This window comes from Eptatretus burgeri, chromosome 2, assembly GCF_056783735.1.
Source record: "Eptatretus burgeri isolate ZD-2024b chromosome 2, Ebu_testis_v1, whole genome shotgun sequence".
Classification (NCBI taxonomy): domain Eukaryota; kingdom Metazoa; phylum Chordata; class Myxini; order Myxiniformes; family Myxinidae; genus Eptatretus; species Eptatretus burgeri.
In genome coordinates, this window is record NC_140962.1 from 143,329,042 (window position 1) to 143,344,825 (window position 15,784).

At 42.7% G+C, this 15,784-nt stretch overlaps 1 protein-coding gene across 1 annotated transcript in view; it reads right to left on the reverse strand.

Moving 5' to 3' along the window:
- LOC147033392 (uncharacterized) overlaps positions 1-15,784 on the reverse strand; it is a 63,574-nt gene that overhangs the window by 10,634 nt on the left and 37,156 nt on the right. Inside the window, exons 3-9 of the mRNA XM_085854090.1 lie at positions 15,615-15,784; positions 14,336-14,454; positions 12,982-13,095; positions 6,802-6,897; positions 5,516-5,749; positions 3,526-3,551; positions 2,886-3,013 (exon numbers count right to left, since the gene is read on the reverse strand). The exon at positions 15,615-15,784 is cut by the window's right edge and continues 28 nt beyond it. Of these exons, the coding sequence (XP_085710216.1) occupies positions 2,886-3,013; positions 3,526-3,551; positions 5,516-5,749; positions 6,802-6,897; positions 12,982-13,095; positions 14,336-14,454; positions 15,615-15,784 (887 nt within the window). The remainder of the gene's footprint in view (positions 1-2,885; positions 3,014-3,525; positions 3,552-5,515; positions 5,750-6,801; positions 6,898-12,981; positions 13,096-14,335; positions 14,455-15,614) is intronic.

The window sequence follows — 15,784 nt, forward strand, 5'->3', positions numbered from 1 at the left end:
TGTTTTCTTTTTTTTGTGTGCATTTGGTGGAATTGTATTTGTGTGCTTTCCGTTCGTCGCGAATAAATGTGCTTTATTGTTGAACTGTTCTCCCGCTTCGCTTCGTCTTTTCCTCCATTGAATCCCCATCTTGCTTCACGTAAAGGGTTGGTAGTGGGCTGAATACGCCCGATAATTAATCGAACCGTCGAGGTCGACGATAACACCGCTCGGTTATTCTGATAGTACGGAACGGGTCGCTTAAGTGGCCCGTGTCCGAAGTCGACCTGCGGCGAGGTGCGATCGCCCGGTCTACCCTCCGCGTGGGTACTTAGGTAGTTCGAATTTGGCGAGCAACCCTATCCCACGCGGGGGCTGATTGGCTCGATCGCGGTGAGACCGAAAGGTCCACCCGTGACTGGTTCCCGGCGTTAGTCCGAGAGGGTCACGACTGGATTGTCCGTCCGGTGGGCGACGTGCCGCGATTCGAGTTACGTGGCCGTCGCACGCCGGCGGGCGCGAAAACCGCAACAATATATATAGCATGGTATTTCAAAAATGTATTGGGCCCGATGTTCTCGTGGATCAGACATAACGTGACGGAGGTATGCGCTCCACCGAGTGCCCTTCTAGTTCAGTTTGGATCCATGGAGTCCACCAAGTATGAGTTAGTGTTCCTTATTAAAAAATAAAATAAAATGTGATGTGAAATTTTTTGGTGACATTTTCAAGAAATAATATTTTCTAATATCTTGTTACATTAACGAGGGTGGAAGGAGGGAAGGGTTGAGGGTTGGGGACAGAGACAGAATTAGGACTTCAGCAACATTCCGGTTCATGGTGAGGATTTGTAATAATCTTCTGTGTCAAGATCAATGTTTAAGTGAATTTGTCCTTCATGTCTCCACAGGAGGGACGGTACTTTCTAAATGAAATGGTTGGAGAGGGTATTGACATCCCGTTTGGCGATCCCTCTCATATGAGAGAGCATTGAGTCTGGACGCCATAAATCGCGGTGCAGGGTTTTATGGCGGCATCATGAAGCCTTTTGGCACTAAATCATTACAATGGAGCCATTAAGTGTTATCTCTGTGCAACGCTGTGGAGTAGGTCATCTGCAACCCCATGGGGTGGAAGAGTTTATATATATGTATATGTATATGTATATATATATATATATATATACATATATATATATATACATATATATATATATATATATATATATATATATATATGTATACATATATATATATATATATATATATATATATATACATATATATATATATACATATATATATATATATATATATACATACATATATATATATATATATATATATATATATATATATATATATATATATATATATATATGTTATATTTTATGCACGCCAGGACCTTAAAAGAGCAGGGACACTTGCGATTCATTCATCTTTAACCTCCGTCATCTTCGAAGATGGATGGAGATTACTGTTTTCACCCCCTTCTGTTTGTTTGTTTGGTTGTTTGTTTGTTTGTGAACAGTATTACGGAAAAGCTCCTCGACGGATTTTGACGAAACTTGGTGGGGGGGGTTAGGTATGGTCCAAGGATCATGCCATTAAATTTTGGACTTGCCCCCCCCCAAAAAAAATTGTTAGAGAATTTTTTTTTGCATTGCTGCATCTTTTAAGTGATTTCCACCCCCCCCCCAAAAAGAGAATTTTTTTTTTTTGCATTTCTACATGTTTTAAGTGATTTCCAACCCCCCTCCCCCCCAAAAAAAAATTGTTAGAGAAATTTTTTTTCTTTTTTGCATTTCTACATGTTTTAAGTGATTTCCAACCCCCCCCCACAAAAAATTATAGAGAATTTTTTTTCTTTTTTGCATTTCTACATGTTTTAAGTGATTTCCAACCCCCCCAAAAAAATAAGTTTGAGAAAAAAAATTTTGCAACTTTTTTTTTCAACAAAATTTCGATTTCTTTTTTTTGCATTTCTGCATGTTTTAAGTGATTTCCAACCCCCCCCCCCAAAAAAAAATGTTGGAGAAAAGAACTATAACTGTCATCACTGTTGACATATTTAATGAATAAGATAAGGTTCACTTGAGTGACCCAGCAGTATTGGCGGCGGAGGTTTTGTACTCTCCCGAGTGCTCCCCCTCTAGTTTCTCTCCTGTTTTGATACTGCTTTGGAATGGTCATGACATCGGCTCAATTTACCACACACCAACAGTGAGTGCGAGTATCAATCCACCTTCGGCAAACGCGAGAGGTGCCGGTAATTTTTGGCTGACGATTATACGATTACCCTACACAAGGGCACGCATGGAAGCACAGAATGAGGGGGACAAAAACTTCACACCATTCAATGAATATTCACCACCACCAGAACAGGTATCCTCAGATTTTCAAAGCAGATAAGATGTCATTTGGCTACAAAGGCATCTGGAACCAAAAACTACTTCACCGTTTGCATCTCCATTTCTCTTCAGACAAGACCAGATCGTGAACCATGCTCAATCGAGAGCGTTGGTGATGCCGAATCAGTTTATATGGCGAGGGTTACCATCCAGGACGTGTTAACACTCCGACACAGGAAGTCAGGGCAGGAATTGGTAATTTGTTCAGCCTGACGGCAATAGCTCACCTGCTCTTTGTTAAAGACACCGTGGGATCTTTCACGTACATCGACTAACGCCAGCAAACAGGACACCAAGTTTAACGTCCATCCAAGGGACGGCAGGGCACACGCATTGATGAATCAACCTGCCTGTGAAACGCTGGGGTGATAGTTTATAGCTGGGTCTGGATTCTAACCCATGCTAAACAGTTTACAGGCAAGTGTGCACATCTCAAGGCCATCTTGCCAGCCTAATTCTCTTCCCCCATTAAATATTCTCCGTTTGCATCACTCACTCTGTATCTCCTTCAGAATGTTGTTGTTGAGTTTGATAAGCAAGTCCAGATTATCTTCCTCCTGAGAGATGTCCAGCATTGAGAATAGTGAAATCTTGATGAATTGAAATTGAGACACCGACTCGAGCCTGGGAAAGAAAAGGAAAAAACACGACTCAAAGAAAGTTGTTGTTTTTTTAACCTCTCAAATACACATTACCCACAAAAGTGTGGCAAAAATAAGGAAATGGAAGACGAGTTTGTGAATTATTATTTTTTTTTTTGAGGGGGATAGGGGGAGGAGAAAAAAAAAGATGACACAAGACAAATAATTAAAATCTATATACACAAGACAGACGTTTGCGTGTGTGTCATCATTTTTCTCAGAGATGGCTGAACGGATCTTTGTCAAACATTCAGAGGTTCAACAGTGAGTATATGTACAGTATGTATGTATGTATATCTAAAAATCATATAAAATGGCAGGCCCGATCTCCACCAACTTTTGCATACCTGTTTGTAGTACATAGGGTAACCCCACCGTCCCTCCCCCCCCCCCCCACACACTATCTGCTCCCCCTGCAAAGAGGGGGAGACAACTTCTAGTCATTTTAAAGGAGTGAAAACATCATGATGTGCCAGACACGTGATGGACACCTACCTTTTGTTTCTGAGATCCGTGTTACCCTGAGAAGCAAGGAAACAAAGTGTTAACTCAAAATTTCAGAATCATTTAACGTTAAATTTCATAAAAGTAAAAATGCAAACTATTCAATTTGCAGAGTCAAGGATAAGTTGAATTGTGCTTACGGAGTTAAGTCAGCAAATGAAAGCCGTGCCGTCGTAGTCCTTATGGATATCCCAATGAGCAATTCACGGAGAAAATTATTTTCTGGAATGTTTGCGAACCATAACCAGTTGTGTAAAAGGAGTTCATCATTGTGATGGAGCACATGGTATGAGGTAACTGTGATACTTTAGCAGCACCGTGATGAAAACAATCCTGGTCAGACTTCATATCTGATTCAAACACGTGATTGAACGTTCATAGGCAGTACTTTCTTGCGACTTTTTCATTCATGCAGATTCATTTTCATTCACCCCCCAATGTGTCCTTCTCCCCCTCCACTTGATCTCAATCTCACTTCAACTCTGCTGTTCGTTTTATTCCCCCTTTCCAGTTTGTTCCCCTCCATTATGCTCTCACTCTTCCATGAGCCCTGATCATGTGTTTAAAAAAAAAAAAAAACAGGCCTTCAAATCAAGCAAATTAAGATAAAATACTTTTATCTCAATCCGGCGAATGTGGCAGTTCTTCACAGATTGTGGCTATCAATGCTCACTTGTGAAAAATGCCCTCAACTGTGTGCGACCAATCAACAGACAAAATCCTCTCCTTCAAACAACAAAACCTGATAATGACATGAATGGCTCTTGCTTTTCTTGGAAGTTTTCTGTAAGTCTCACTTGGCTGTGCCTGGATGGGTTTGAGGGTTGTGAAGTAGCGGCTGAAACCCGAATCCTATCCAGGTTCCTTCTGATGACTCCATCTTCGCTCTTTACTTTTTCGGCTTCCTTCTTGGTCTTCCGTTTGATTTGTTGCATCATCCAACAATTTTGCAGTTAAAACAATAATCCAGAGAAACTTTTAAACCCCACAGAAGGACTCAGGAATTACTTCCATTTTTTTGTCAACCATCATTCAAAGGAGACAAAACCTTTGCATTTTGAAGACAAAACTTTGTGAAGTAAGACCTTCGAATCGACCACCTGGAGCACTCAAATGCCTGCACAGTCGTTGCAATGATACCTGTGACTGTCCCCCCCCCCATGACATCAATATCAGGACCAAAGCCCACCATCAATATCAAGGATAATTTTAGCTGTACCACCTGCAATGTACCGTAATTTACTTTATTTCATGCTCACTTTACATCAGTGAAACGAGACGATGGCTTGGAGACCGCTTTAAAGAACATCTCTATGATGTCGGAACCAACAATGATGATATCCGGAAACCAGTTTCGTCGCTTCAACCAGGTAGAACATGCTATTCATCACATATCTGTGCGTGGTTTGATATGAGCAATGACTCCCAGAAACTCAAACAACAATATTTCATCCACAAACTTGGAACATCAGTACCAAACAGCTTGAATTAAAAAAAAAAGCCTATTCAAGCTCATCCTTCACCCCTCTCTTTTACTTTTTCAGTCCATTTCCTTTATCATTCCTCATCTTCCATTTCCTCCCTCCCCCACCTCTGGCATCCTCACTCTAACTTCTCTTCCATCCTTCGATCCATCATCCACCCCTTGTCTTCTCATTCTATCTCCTTTCCTTTTCTCCACAATCACGTCACCCATGACGCACACACCTCTACCCAATCGGTGTTCCCCATTGCCAGGACATCAGTGATGATGTCATTTGCGAAAGTCTTCCTTTATCAAACGCCACCCCATTGTCTTTCTCTTTCGCTCAGACAAAGGGTAACGCCCAAAACGTAAGCTTCACTTTTATTCAAGGTGGACCAATTACAATTTAAGGTATTTAAATATTTATTTGTTAAGATTATACACCGACAGCTTCCGCCAGATCTTAATGGAAAAAAACATTACACTTTTTGAAAAAATGTTTGCAATAAAACACACCTGGAGAGAAGAAATGTCCTCTGGTCCCTGGAGTGCTTTTTGCTGAGTGGACTGTTCTTGTTGAAGAGATTCAACATGCATCTTCAACTTCTCCATCTGCTTCCCAAGCAGGGAAAGCTTCTCCTTTTGCCTTTTCTTGGCACGACTCTTCACCAGATCCACAGCTTCATCCACAAATTGGTGCAACTGCCTTCTCTTCCCCTCCATCCTGTCCACAGTAGCTCTACCTGAATGCTGGGAGGAATTGTTGTTTGAATCTAGTTAAAAGTCAGGGATAAAGTTTGAAACTAGAGAGTCCATAGAACACCGAACCCCGGTGCAGTGTTGAGAAAAAGGACATGGGAATGGTCTTTTTAACTCTGGCATTGGGTTTCCGAGCACGATCTACATGTCCTACAAGCCACGATTTTGTCTGAATCTTGATATTCCCCAACACCGAGAGTGAGCAGCAAATTTGAATGGTCAAGATGATGTAAAATGGCATAATATTTTGTCCAAGTACTGCTAAACTGGACGTTTTTGGAAGTGCCAACAAGGCAATTTGTGTTCTAGTGTTCAGGCACATAAGTCAATTTAAATAAAATGTCAAAAGGATGCACAAAAAAAAAAAAAAAACTTTTGTAGGCAGTGCACCAACGTTGATGCACCCTTTTACACCACCTGAGGTAACACTTTACATTCGTTATCCGTGCTTGTTGTTTCTCCTTTATGACGAACCTTAAAACAGCGAGTTTCCTGTTTGGAATCATCTTCAATTTTGTTTTACTGCCAGACACGCAGACAGACAAAAACGAGACCTCTCCACTGTGTGCATGCGTGCTCAGAACGAGATCCCGTACAATTTGCCAAATTCAGGGACAAAGTACTGCTAAACTGCAGGTTCATGTTCCAATTCGTGTTCAAAATATTATATGTAATTAAATAGAAATCAAGTTGTTCCTCGATCGCAGACTGATGTCTGTAGACGGTCAGATTGAACCAATTGCTTCATCTGACTTTGCGTGGGGAAAAAAAATGTGAAAAAAAAAACACACAAACAGGACAATAAATTTTAGCCGTTGAAACAATGAAGTGAACGTGTGCGGAAAGATAATGTCCAAAACATGAGATTCTCCTTGCTTCCCACAGCGATTATCACACTGAGATCAATGTTATGATGATGCCATTCATCGTTCTACCTGGACATTGATGTACAATGATGTACAAAAGTTGTTCATATCCTTTTCCAAATAATTTTGGAAAATTTCCTTTCATTGCAACAAAAGCCATTCCTTGGTGTTGCCTACCCGTGTTTGCTTGAACTTCTGCTGCAGCTCCTGGAGCTCGGATCCAAGGTCCTGCACCGAGTTTAATACTTGAGGATACTGTGCAGCCAACATGCCCTGCACAGAATGAGGAAGCACCAGGAAAGAATCGAGAACACCTTTGGCGAAACAAAAATAAACTCTGTAGAAAATGATTTCAAATGTATCTGTGCGAAAGAGCAGTGAAGGTCATGGAAACTTTATCATTTCAAAGTGGAAAATGATATTTTCTTTTGTGCTCGAGCTGAACAAGACAAACGATAATAGCCATGCTTGATCACAGTGACAAATTGATGATTCACGGTGGAAGAACAATTAATACTCGTTGGAAGTTTCTGCACTTTATTGGAAGAAGAGGAAGAGGAAGAGACAATGGATCCCCACTGGGAATGAACTGGACTCCCACAACCTGTGCAACAGCGTTTTCGTAGAGAAACCACGGAATCCCAATGGCAAATGGAATGCTGATGTGATTACATTCCCATGAGATGTAACATCCATTTATAACTAAGAAAACATTGTTGCAGCCATCAGACTTGTCCCGGTTGCGCGATTCGAATCCGGCGGGACTTATCAAAGCCACCGCAAAGGTCAACCGTTTCGGAAACCCCCGTCAAATATGTCTGAAGGCCACGTTACCGTTAGATTAGGAGCCCCAAAACGGCCCAGCATCATGTCGATAGGCATCACGTGACTCGATCTAATTAGTCACATGAGGCAGTCTTCTATGCGTGTGGAGACTGCAACCAATTAATCCCTCAATGGGTCCTATAACCACCAAATGAAGCAGCCACCAGAGCCGGAATGACCCCGAGACCAAGTATATTGAATAAGAACAGCAATGATGGTCACGGAGAGGGAATACTCGAAGCAATACAATAATCAACAAAAATCCCTCAACCCACGACCCATATGCGCCCATGGTACCCAGAAACGATCGGTATTCTTGAATTATCTACCTTAAGGCCTCAGTGACAAGAGAACGACAACAGAGAGAGGCAGACAAGACAGAAGAGAGTCGATGCCAAACCTGGTAGAGTTCGTGGAAAGGAGGCGAACTGCATACGGGAACCGGGTATATCCGTGTCTGTGGAAGGGCCCTCCGGTCCACGCACCATGATGCCATTGAGGAGAGGCTTGGCCAGCTAGGTTGAGACATGGCTTTGCGCAGCGTGAGCAGTTTACAATGAGCAACCTCCCTCCTTAGTCGTCCCAGGCATCTCCTGCTCACCCCCGCTACGTTCTGGCATGCCACCTCACACCGTGATGTCCTGGGGCCCCCTCCCGGTCACTCGCCATTGGGCGCTGATGGTCCGGGTGGGTGGAGCGACCCCGCCTTGACCTTTCCCCCTGAAGCTTGGCGGCAAACCATAGTGGTCGTGACGCCTGTTAAACTTTTGCCACCTGATGGCCTAGTGAATATGAAAACAGACAAAGGACAGATTCAAAAGGGCAAAACATCAATAAATGGGGTCAAACTGGTTGACAATTGAAGAAACAAACATAGGGATGGGTAGACATCATCTAACTATTACATAAGCAACACATATCCAATATGAGAGTTAATTTCTTTTCGCTTATGCTAGACATTCACTTGAAGGAAATAACTATGCTATTAAGCATCTTTAACTCACTCAGAGTCATTGCCACAACACTACTCCTTCCTGGCTCCTTCAGACTCTCCCGAGTCTGCTCTCAGAAGCGGAAGCAATGTTGGGCATGATCCCAATTATTACACAACACCCCACCCTCATCCAAAACTCACATTTACACAAAGTTCAAAACAGTACATTCAACCTAGACTAATGCGTCGCTCCGCTAGTTCAACGCATTCATCCACCAATACATGAAACTTAAACCACTATATCTGGAGGCAACTTATAAACAAGAAAGTGTTGTTGGGATGAGGGTGGATGTGCCAGGAGGGCCTCTTCTTTTCCTTTCGAAGAGTCAATGAGGTTTATGGATTCTGGACCCACATACGCGGTATAAGACCCCTCCTCCACCGCTGTCTGTCAGGGTCCTAGGTCCCAGCAAAACAAGTGGCCTCAATGACCACAGGGCCCTTCAGCACCCTGGCCCAACTGGCCTCTCCAGAACTGAAGTTCTTTGTGCCGCATGGCCTAATATTGCACAAAAGGGGCCCATGTTGCCTCTCAGCAGTGATGAGTCTTTGGCCCATGTGGCCCTGAAACAAAGGTCTTCGGCCTTATGGCCCATGAGCAAAGACAGCAGAAAAATAGCATGGCCGGCAGATGGTCTGGTTCAGTAGATGGCAAATGGCAGGTGCGCGGCATGGCTAACAGGCAAGGTAGCTGGAAAGCTGGATGAGAGGTGGAACATGCCAGCAGATGACATCGTCGGTGGTAGCAGGTAAGACAGCCAGCTTCAGCCTTAACCTACTCTACCGGAGCTGCCCTGCTAATCTATATCCCTAATTCCTTCCCTGCTAAAAGCTCAGAGCAAATCTCTACCTCCCAAACCCACTATTCCCTTAAAATTAAGCTACCTCCTGGGAGGATATCGATATGCATGATGACCTAGAGGTAGTTTATTGAAGTGGCCTACAGAGATAGGACTTACTGGGTGGTGGAGAGCGATTCCAAAAGGATTGGCGGCAACCCACATCAATGGTGTGAAGGAGGAAGCATTCCTATGCTGTGCTCATATGATCAAACAAAAATCATTGCCCCATTGACATTTAAAATCCCCCACTAGTGTGGTTCTATACAACAAATTTGCCCGTCCCTCCACAGGTTGGTGCTTCAACAGATCGGGCCTTGCGCTGAAATTTTCACTCCGTGTGTCTACACAATATCTGGGATAGGCAGTGTGCCTCATCTTCTGTTGGTCGTAATCTGCTCTCCTTTGCGGCATTTCACACCGCTGGGAATACCCCCCCACACCGCTAAGCTACCCGACTTGAAACCAAATCCTGGGGGGTGTGGGATATCTGGCGTTAGATCACATCCGATTCACCGTGGATCACACTCCCAGCCGCTAATGAACTTCGCACCAAAATAAAAGTCTCCGGACTTCCTTCGCACCAACACCAAAAGGGCATCCACAATCAATGATCCCCACGAACAACTTCTCGGGAAAACCCAGAACCTCCCTCAGCAGAAATTTACTTCAATACCCATTCACACCATAATTCACACAGGCTTCACCACAACACTCTCCCTGCCCTTTCACACGCCAATCTCTCCATGAAGTTCCCCACCAGCGGAAGACAGCGGCACTCGATCTGCTTCACCAATCCCTCTAACTTGTACTCTCTTGTCGTCCCTTACAAGAGCAAGCACGTCCCATATGCTTTGATGTTACCAAGCAAAACTACGTCCGCTCTCAGTTTCACCCATCTCTCTCCTGCCATCTCAGTCTGAGCCCCAACCTGCAGAGGTCTCTGGTGCCTTCTCTAATGCCCGCACAGCTTGAGCGACCCAGAGCGGCATTTCCTCACCACAATAGAGGCTCCACCTGTCTGCGTGAATGATCAGAGAAAGGGCCCACGGTCCCATTTTGATTTTATAGAGTACGTTACAGATTTGCAACAGGACAACTCCTGGACACTACCAAGGGGAAGCGAGTTTCTTTCACCCTTGGTTGGTGGTGACCTGCATCGATGGCTTCGCCCTTGATCGGTGTTCTACAAAGGCCTGTTGAATTATCCTTGCTTCCTGATTTGGTCGCTCAAAATCCTCCGGCCATTTGGTAAAATAGTCCAAGAACACAAGGATGTGTTTCTTCCCTTGGCTGGTGCAGATAAACAGGCTCAATATGTCGATTGCCACACACTCAAGGGGGGCTCCCAGCTAGTAGAGCTGCAATGGGGCCCTCATCTTCCGTGCCGGTCCCCTTTTGGTGGTGAAAGCATCACACGCTCAGCACGAGTCCTGAATATCGTGCCCTGAGTTCATCCAATAGAACCGCCGACGAACCCAAGCTGTTGGCTTTGTCCTGCCAAAATGTCTGCTGGGGAGGGAGTGAGGGGGGAGGGAACCGTGCACCTGTTGTAAAATTGTGGTCTCAACTTGAGTGGGGGACTATCACCAGCCAAGAAGTTCCCCCAGAGGGGATGTCCATCCATTTGCAATAAAATATGTTATCTTTCAATTCCAAGGCCTTACAAACAACCCAATAGGCTACGCTTTTGTTTATGCCCAGAGGCACAACTTCCTCCCCATTGTGTTTCCTACCTTCTCTCACCCAACTGTGCACCAGTCCAAGCACGAAACCTTCCCGCTAGGCCGTGCTCCAATCCAACATGCCAAATTCATCCTTCACAGTTAGAGGCAAGGTTAGCTTCAACACTCGGGCTGCACAGACGATGATCTTATGGGCGGTGTATCACAATTGGTCCCTGTCCTCATGTCGCAAGGAGAATTTCGAGTTTTGTCTTATGCCAGAGCATCGATAGAGTGCATCAGCATTCCCATGAGCCTTCCCCGGTGTATGCATCACATTAGAATCGTACTGCTGCAAGTTTTTCAACCATCATGCAATTTTGACCTCGTGTTCTTTGAACCGTAAGAGCCATTGAGGGAGGAAGAGTCTGCTCTGACATCAAATTGCCTCCAATATGAATACGAGTGGGAATGAGTCATTGCAGATAGCAGAGCCAATAACTCCTTACAAATTACACAATAATTTTGCTCGGCTATAATACACGATCGCTCTTTCCATGAATCGCTTCCAAACATCCCTGGCTTGCATTCATATCCAGGGTAAAGATCCCATCATCTGTGGGATGTGCTAATATGGGTGCGGATGTCAACCCCCCCCCCCTCCCCCCCTTCCATTTACGAATGCCTCATGGCACTCTCTTGTCCAATTAAAGAGAGTCCCGTTGTCTGCAATCTGGTGAAAAAGGCTGGCAGTCTCTGCTAACTTTTCAAAAAAGCACTGGTAATAAGAGCAGAGCCCCCCCCTCCAAAAACACCACACCTTTTTGATGTCATGAGGTGTGGGCCACTCTTCTACCACTATTACATTAGCTGGGTCAGTCCTCACTGCTTCGTGGCTGAACACCTGACCCACATAGGCCACCTCTTTTGTAAACAAAGTGCACTTTACTGGGGCTCAACTTCAAGCCTGCCTGAATTGCCCAAACACCTGGTCCAAATTGGTGATGGCTTGTTCAAATGTTTTAGCGTGCACTAGGCATGATTGCCAAAGGCATGCAACCCAGTACAGTCCCTGCTGCATCAGTCTCTCGAAGGTGGCGGAGTCGTTGGACAAAACAAACAGCACCTGAGTGAACTGATCCAGTCGTTTACCCATGGGAAAGTCTTCTTTCCTGCTCGGTTCATCTACACTCGCCAATACCCACTTTTTAAGATCCATTGTGGAAAACCAATCAGACGCCAAAATGGAATTCTCGGCAAGGGATAGGAGTCTTTGAATGTCATGTTGTTCGGCTGGTGATAATCCACACAGAATCACGCGGGTCCCATCCTTTGTTTTAACCAGCACAAGCTGTGACAGCAACGGACTTAACGAGGGCTCGACGACTGGCATTCATGTCAAACAATGTGTGCATCAGCATCATGTTGGATCGTGTGCATCACGATGTGATAACTCAACCACCATGATCATCACATCATAGCTTCAGTGTGAAAACCAAAACTAAAAGATCCATCTTTTCACTTGCAGTGAAATTGCAAATCATAAAGGAAATCAAATGATAGACCAAATACTGCAGTGGAGTCATCAGAAGGAACCCGAAGAAGTAAAGAGCAAAGATGGAGTCATCAGGAGGAACCTGGATAGGATTCGGGTTTCAGTTGCTACTCCACTACCCTCAAACCCATCCAGGCACAGCCAAGTGAGCAATACAGAAAATTTTTCTGCAAGAATTCACTTCTCCTTAGACAGGTAGATAAAGAGAGAGAGAGAAATAAAGAGCGAGAGATAAAAGAAAACAAAAAGCAAGAATGCATAAAGAGAAATGTGAGAAAGTAGAAAGAAATGTGAAAGAAACAAAGAACAGTTGTTGGGAAGAACCCAGACAGATAGATTTCAGCAGTTACTCCCCAAGCTCAAAAACAGCAGAGCAGACATCACAAGAGATCTGAGACTCTCAAAACGCATGGTGGGGCTCAAGTGGGGTAACAGAGTCAAGATGCTGGTAGTTATTGGAGATGCATGCATGCTCAGGACCTTTAAGGGGGTTTGAACCCCCATAAACGATGATGTTGATGAAGCAGGACACATAGCGAAGGTAAATGTGCACTGTGTAGGATTACCATGGACGGTTCTAACAGGTTCGGGGATCTGTACGGATGGTGTAAAGAAAAAAACAAAAAACAACTGTTATCATGAACACTACTCGAAAAGGAACAAATTAGCATTGCCTTGCAACCCATAACAACATAAAAAGATGATATTTTCTGACTCGACCTTTTTATATGAAAAATTACTATCTCTGTATCCTGTTAAATAAAGAGCTCATGCTTATCACTCATCCAAGATTAACGAGATTTATTCAGATTCTTGTGGAATGGAAGCACAATCCACTTCATCAAATATATAAACAATATATATAAACAATATATATATATATAATATATATCTATATATATATATATATCTATATCTATATATATATATATATATATATATATATATATATATATATATATATATATATATATATATATATATATATATATATATATATATATATATATATAATGTCTGCATGACGGATGAGCCCCAGTATGCAAGCATGCCATACTAGAACATCTACAAAAGAGACCTTGGTTCTGGGTGAGAATCTTTATCAAAATAAATGATCTCGATAAATAAATAAATAAAAGGTTTATTGTGAGAAATGTTCCGTTTGTACACCGCTCCTTCCCAATTCCATATCCAGGTGATGCATGACACGATCACCAGGTGCCGAAGGGAGTATACTCAGTTTTCACTCCGTTTGTTTGTTTGGCCGGGTGATATCTCAGCCATACTTTGAGCGAGGAAGCTGAAATTTGGGGACAAAAGTGAAGATGTGCTTTGTCAAAAATGTTTTTTTTCTTTCATTAATCAATTAATTATTATCCATTTATTAATTCCTTATTTATTTCTCATCCTGGCAATATCTTGGGCACCTTTTGAGCTTGGAAGCTGATATTTGGACAAGACAGTGACCAAGTGATTTGGCTATAAGGAGTATTTTCGATTCATTCATTAATCAATCAGTCAACGAATTATTCATTTTTCAATTAATTACTTAATTTTCAAAACGTTACAGATTCCGATGAAACAGTGGTGGTTTAGGTATGCTATTCAGCAATTGATTGAGAAATTAATTTATTTTATTATTATAATTATGCAATTAATAAATTAATCAATCAATTATTGTACACCGCTCCCTCCCAATTCTGACTCCATGTGCCGAAGGTGCCCTAGCGATGTCACGTGCTGGAGGATTTGTTATTTATTTATTTGGCATGGGGGCGGTGTACTTTGAATGTACCGCTGCTTGTTTCCATTGCGCTCGGTTTCCATCGCTTACCATCATCTGGGTCTCTTCTCTTCCGACATCTTCAGGAACATCAGACTGCAGGTCCTCCACTTTGATCGGGAAGATTCCAAATTTTTCCATCTCGTCACCACGGTCCTTCACATGATCAGCTGCAACAAGCAGTTCAGAACATTCATGTACACTGCACAGCTTCCTGGAAACTCGATAGAAAAAGGATCTGAAAAATTCCAACACAAGAATTCCTCACTTGGATGGTGGAGAGCATACACACATACATACATACATAGTTTTGATTGTAAAAATTATTTTTTGCAACCAATTCTCTTAACTTCAAATGTATAGTGGCTGCAAAACAAAAATGAGGTACGAATGACTTTTTTTTTTAAGTTATCGTTCAAACAACTCACCGATCAGAAGAACGACATCAACACTCAATAACGCATTGCTCAAAAGATGTCACAAAAAAAGAGAGAAAAGAACACGAAACAAACAACTTGCAGCAAAATAATGAGGATTTAATGAGAGGATTGCATTCAGAATGTCTAATGATCTCAAGTTATATTTTCAGATATAAACAAGATCTGACTTTATTATGTACGGACAGTGGTGTGGGGGAAGTGGAACTGACAAAATTTCAGAAGCATTCGGGGAATGGAGGCAGGTCTTCAAATAAAAGGTTGGCGTTTCATCGCCTTAGTCTCAAAAGATTCTAATTGGCAAATGAACCTTTGTTTGTTCGAACCGTTTGAATCTAAGGTGACGGACGGTTGATAGTTTTCATCAGTCATTCTGACCATTGGCACCAAATATTAGCTCCACTTTCAAAATATTGGGTTTTGTAAGTTTTGTAAAAAATTACTTTCATGAGAACATTAGCCTCACAAGAGATTATTATTACCTGATGCTGCACGATTATGTTTGAAGAAATGCTGAACTGTAGCAGTGTATGTATTTTTTTAAAGAACTTAAACATCAAACTTAAGCTCAGTTTTGACAAACAATGTAATTTTGAAAATTAATGTTTGGAGCTTCAGTAGCCAATCATCCTGTGTGGTTACAATATAGGAAACGGAAGCCGTACATGGAGAGAATAGTGACAACTCGACAGTTGATGCCATTTTGTGTCCTATCACGTGCAGAATGTCTGCTTGCAGTCTGCAAGCATGGTACACTTACTTGTATGTCTATAAAAGTGCCCAAGGTTCTGGGTGAGAGACTATTGAGTAGAATGGATGATCCTGTTTCATAATTAAATGGTTTATTGTCAGAAATATTTCTTTTTCAGTCTCATTGAGTTTCCATCACTTACCACCTGCCGGCTCTCTTGCTAACTCTTCAAAGCCATCGGTCTGCAGGTCCTCCACTTTTATCTGCAGGATTTCAAATCCTTCCATCTTGTCATCGCAGTTTTTAACACGATCAGCTGCAGGAAGCAGTTCAGAAGGTTCATGTACACCTGCGCAGCTGACTTGAAATGCA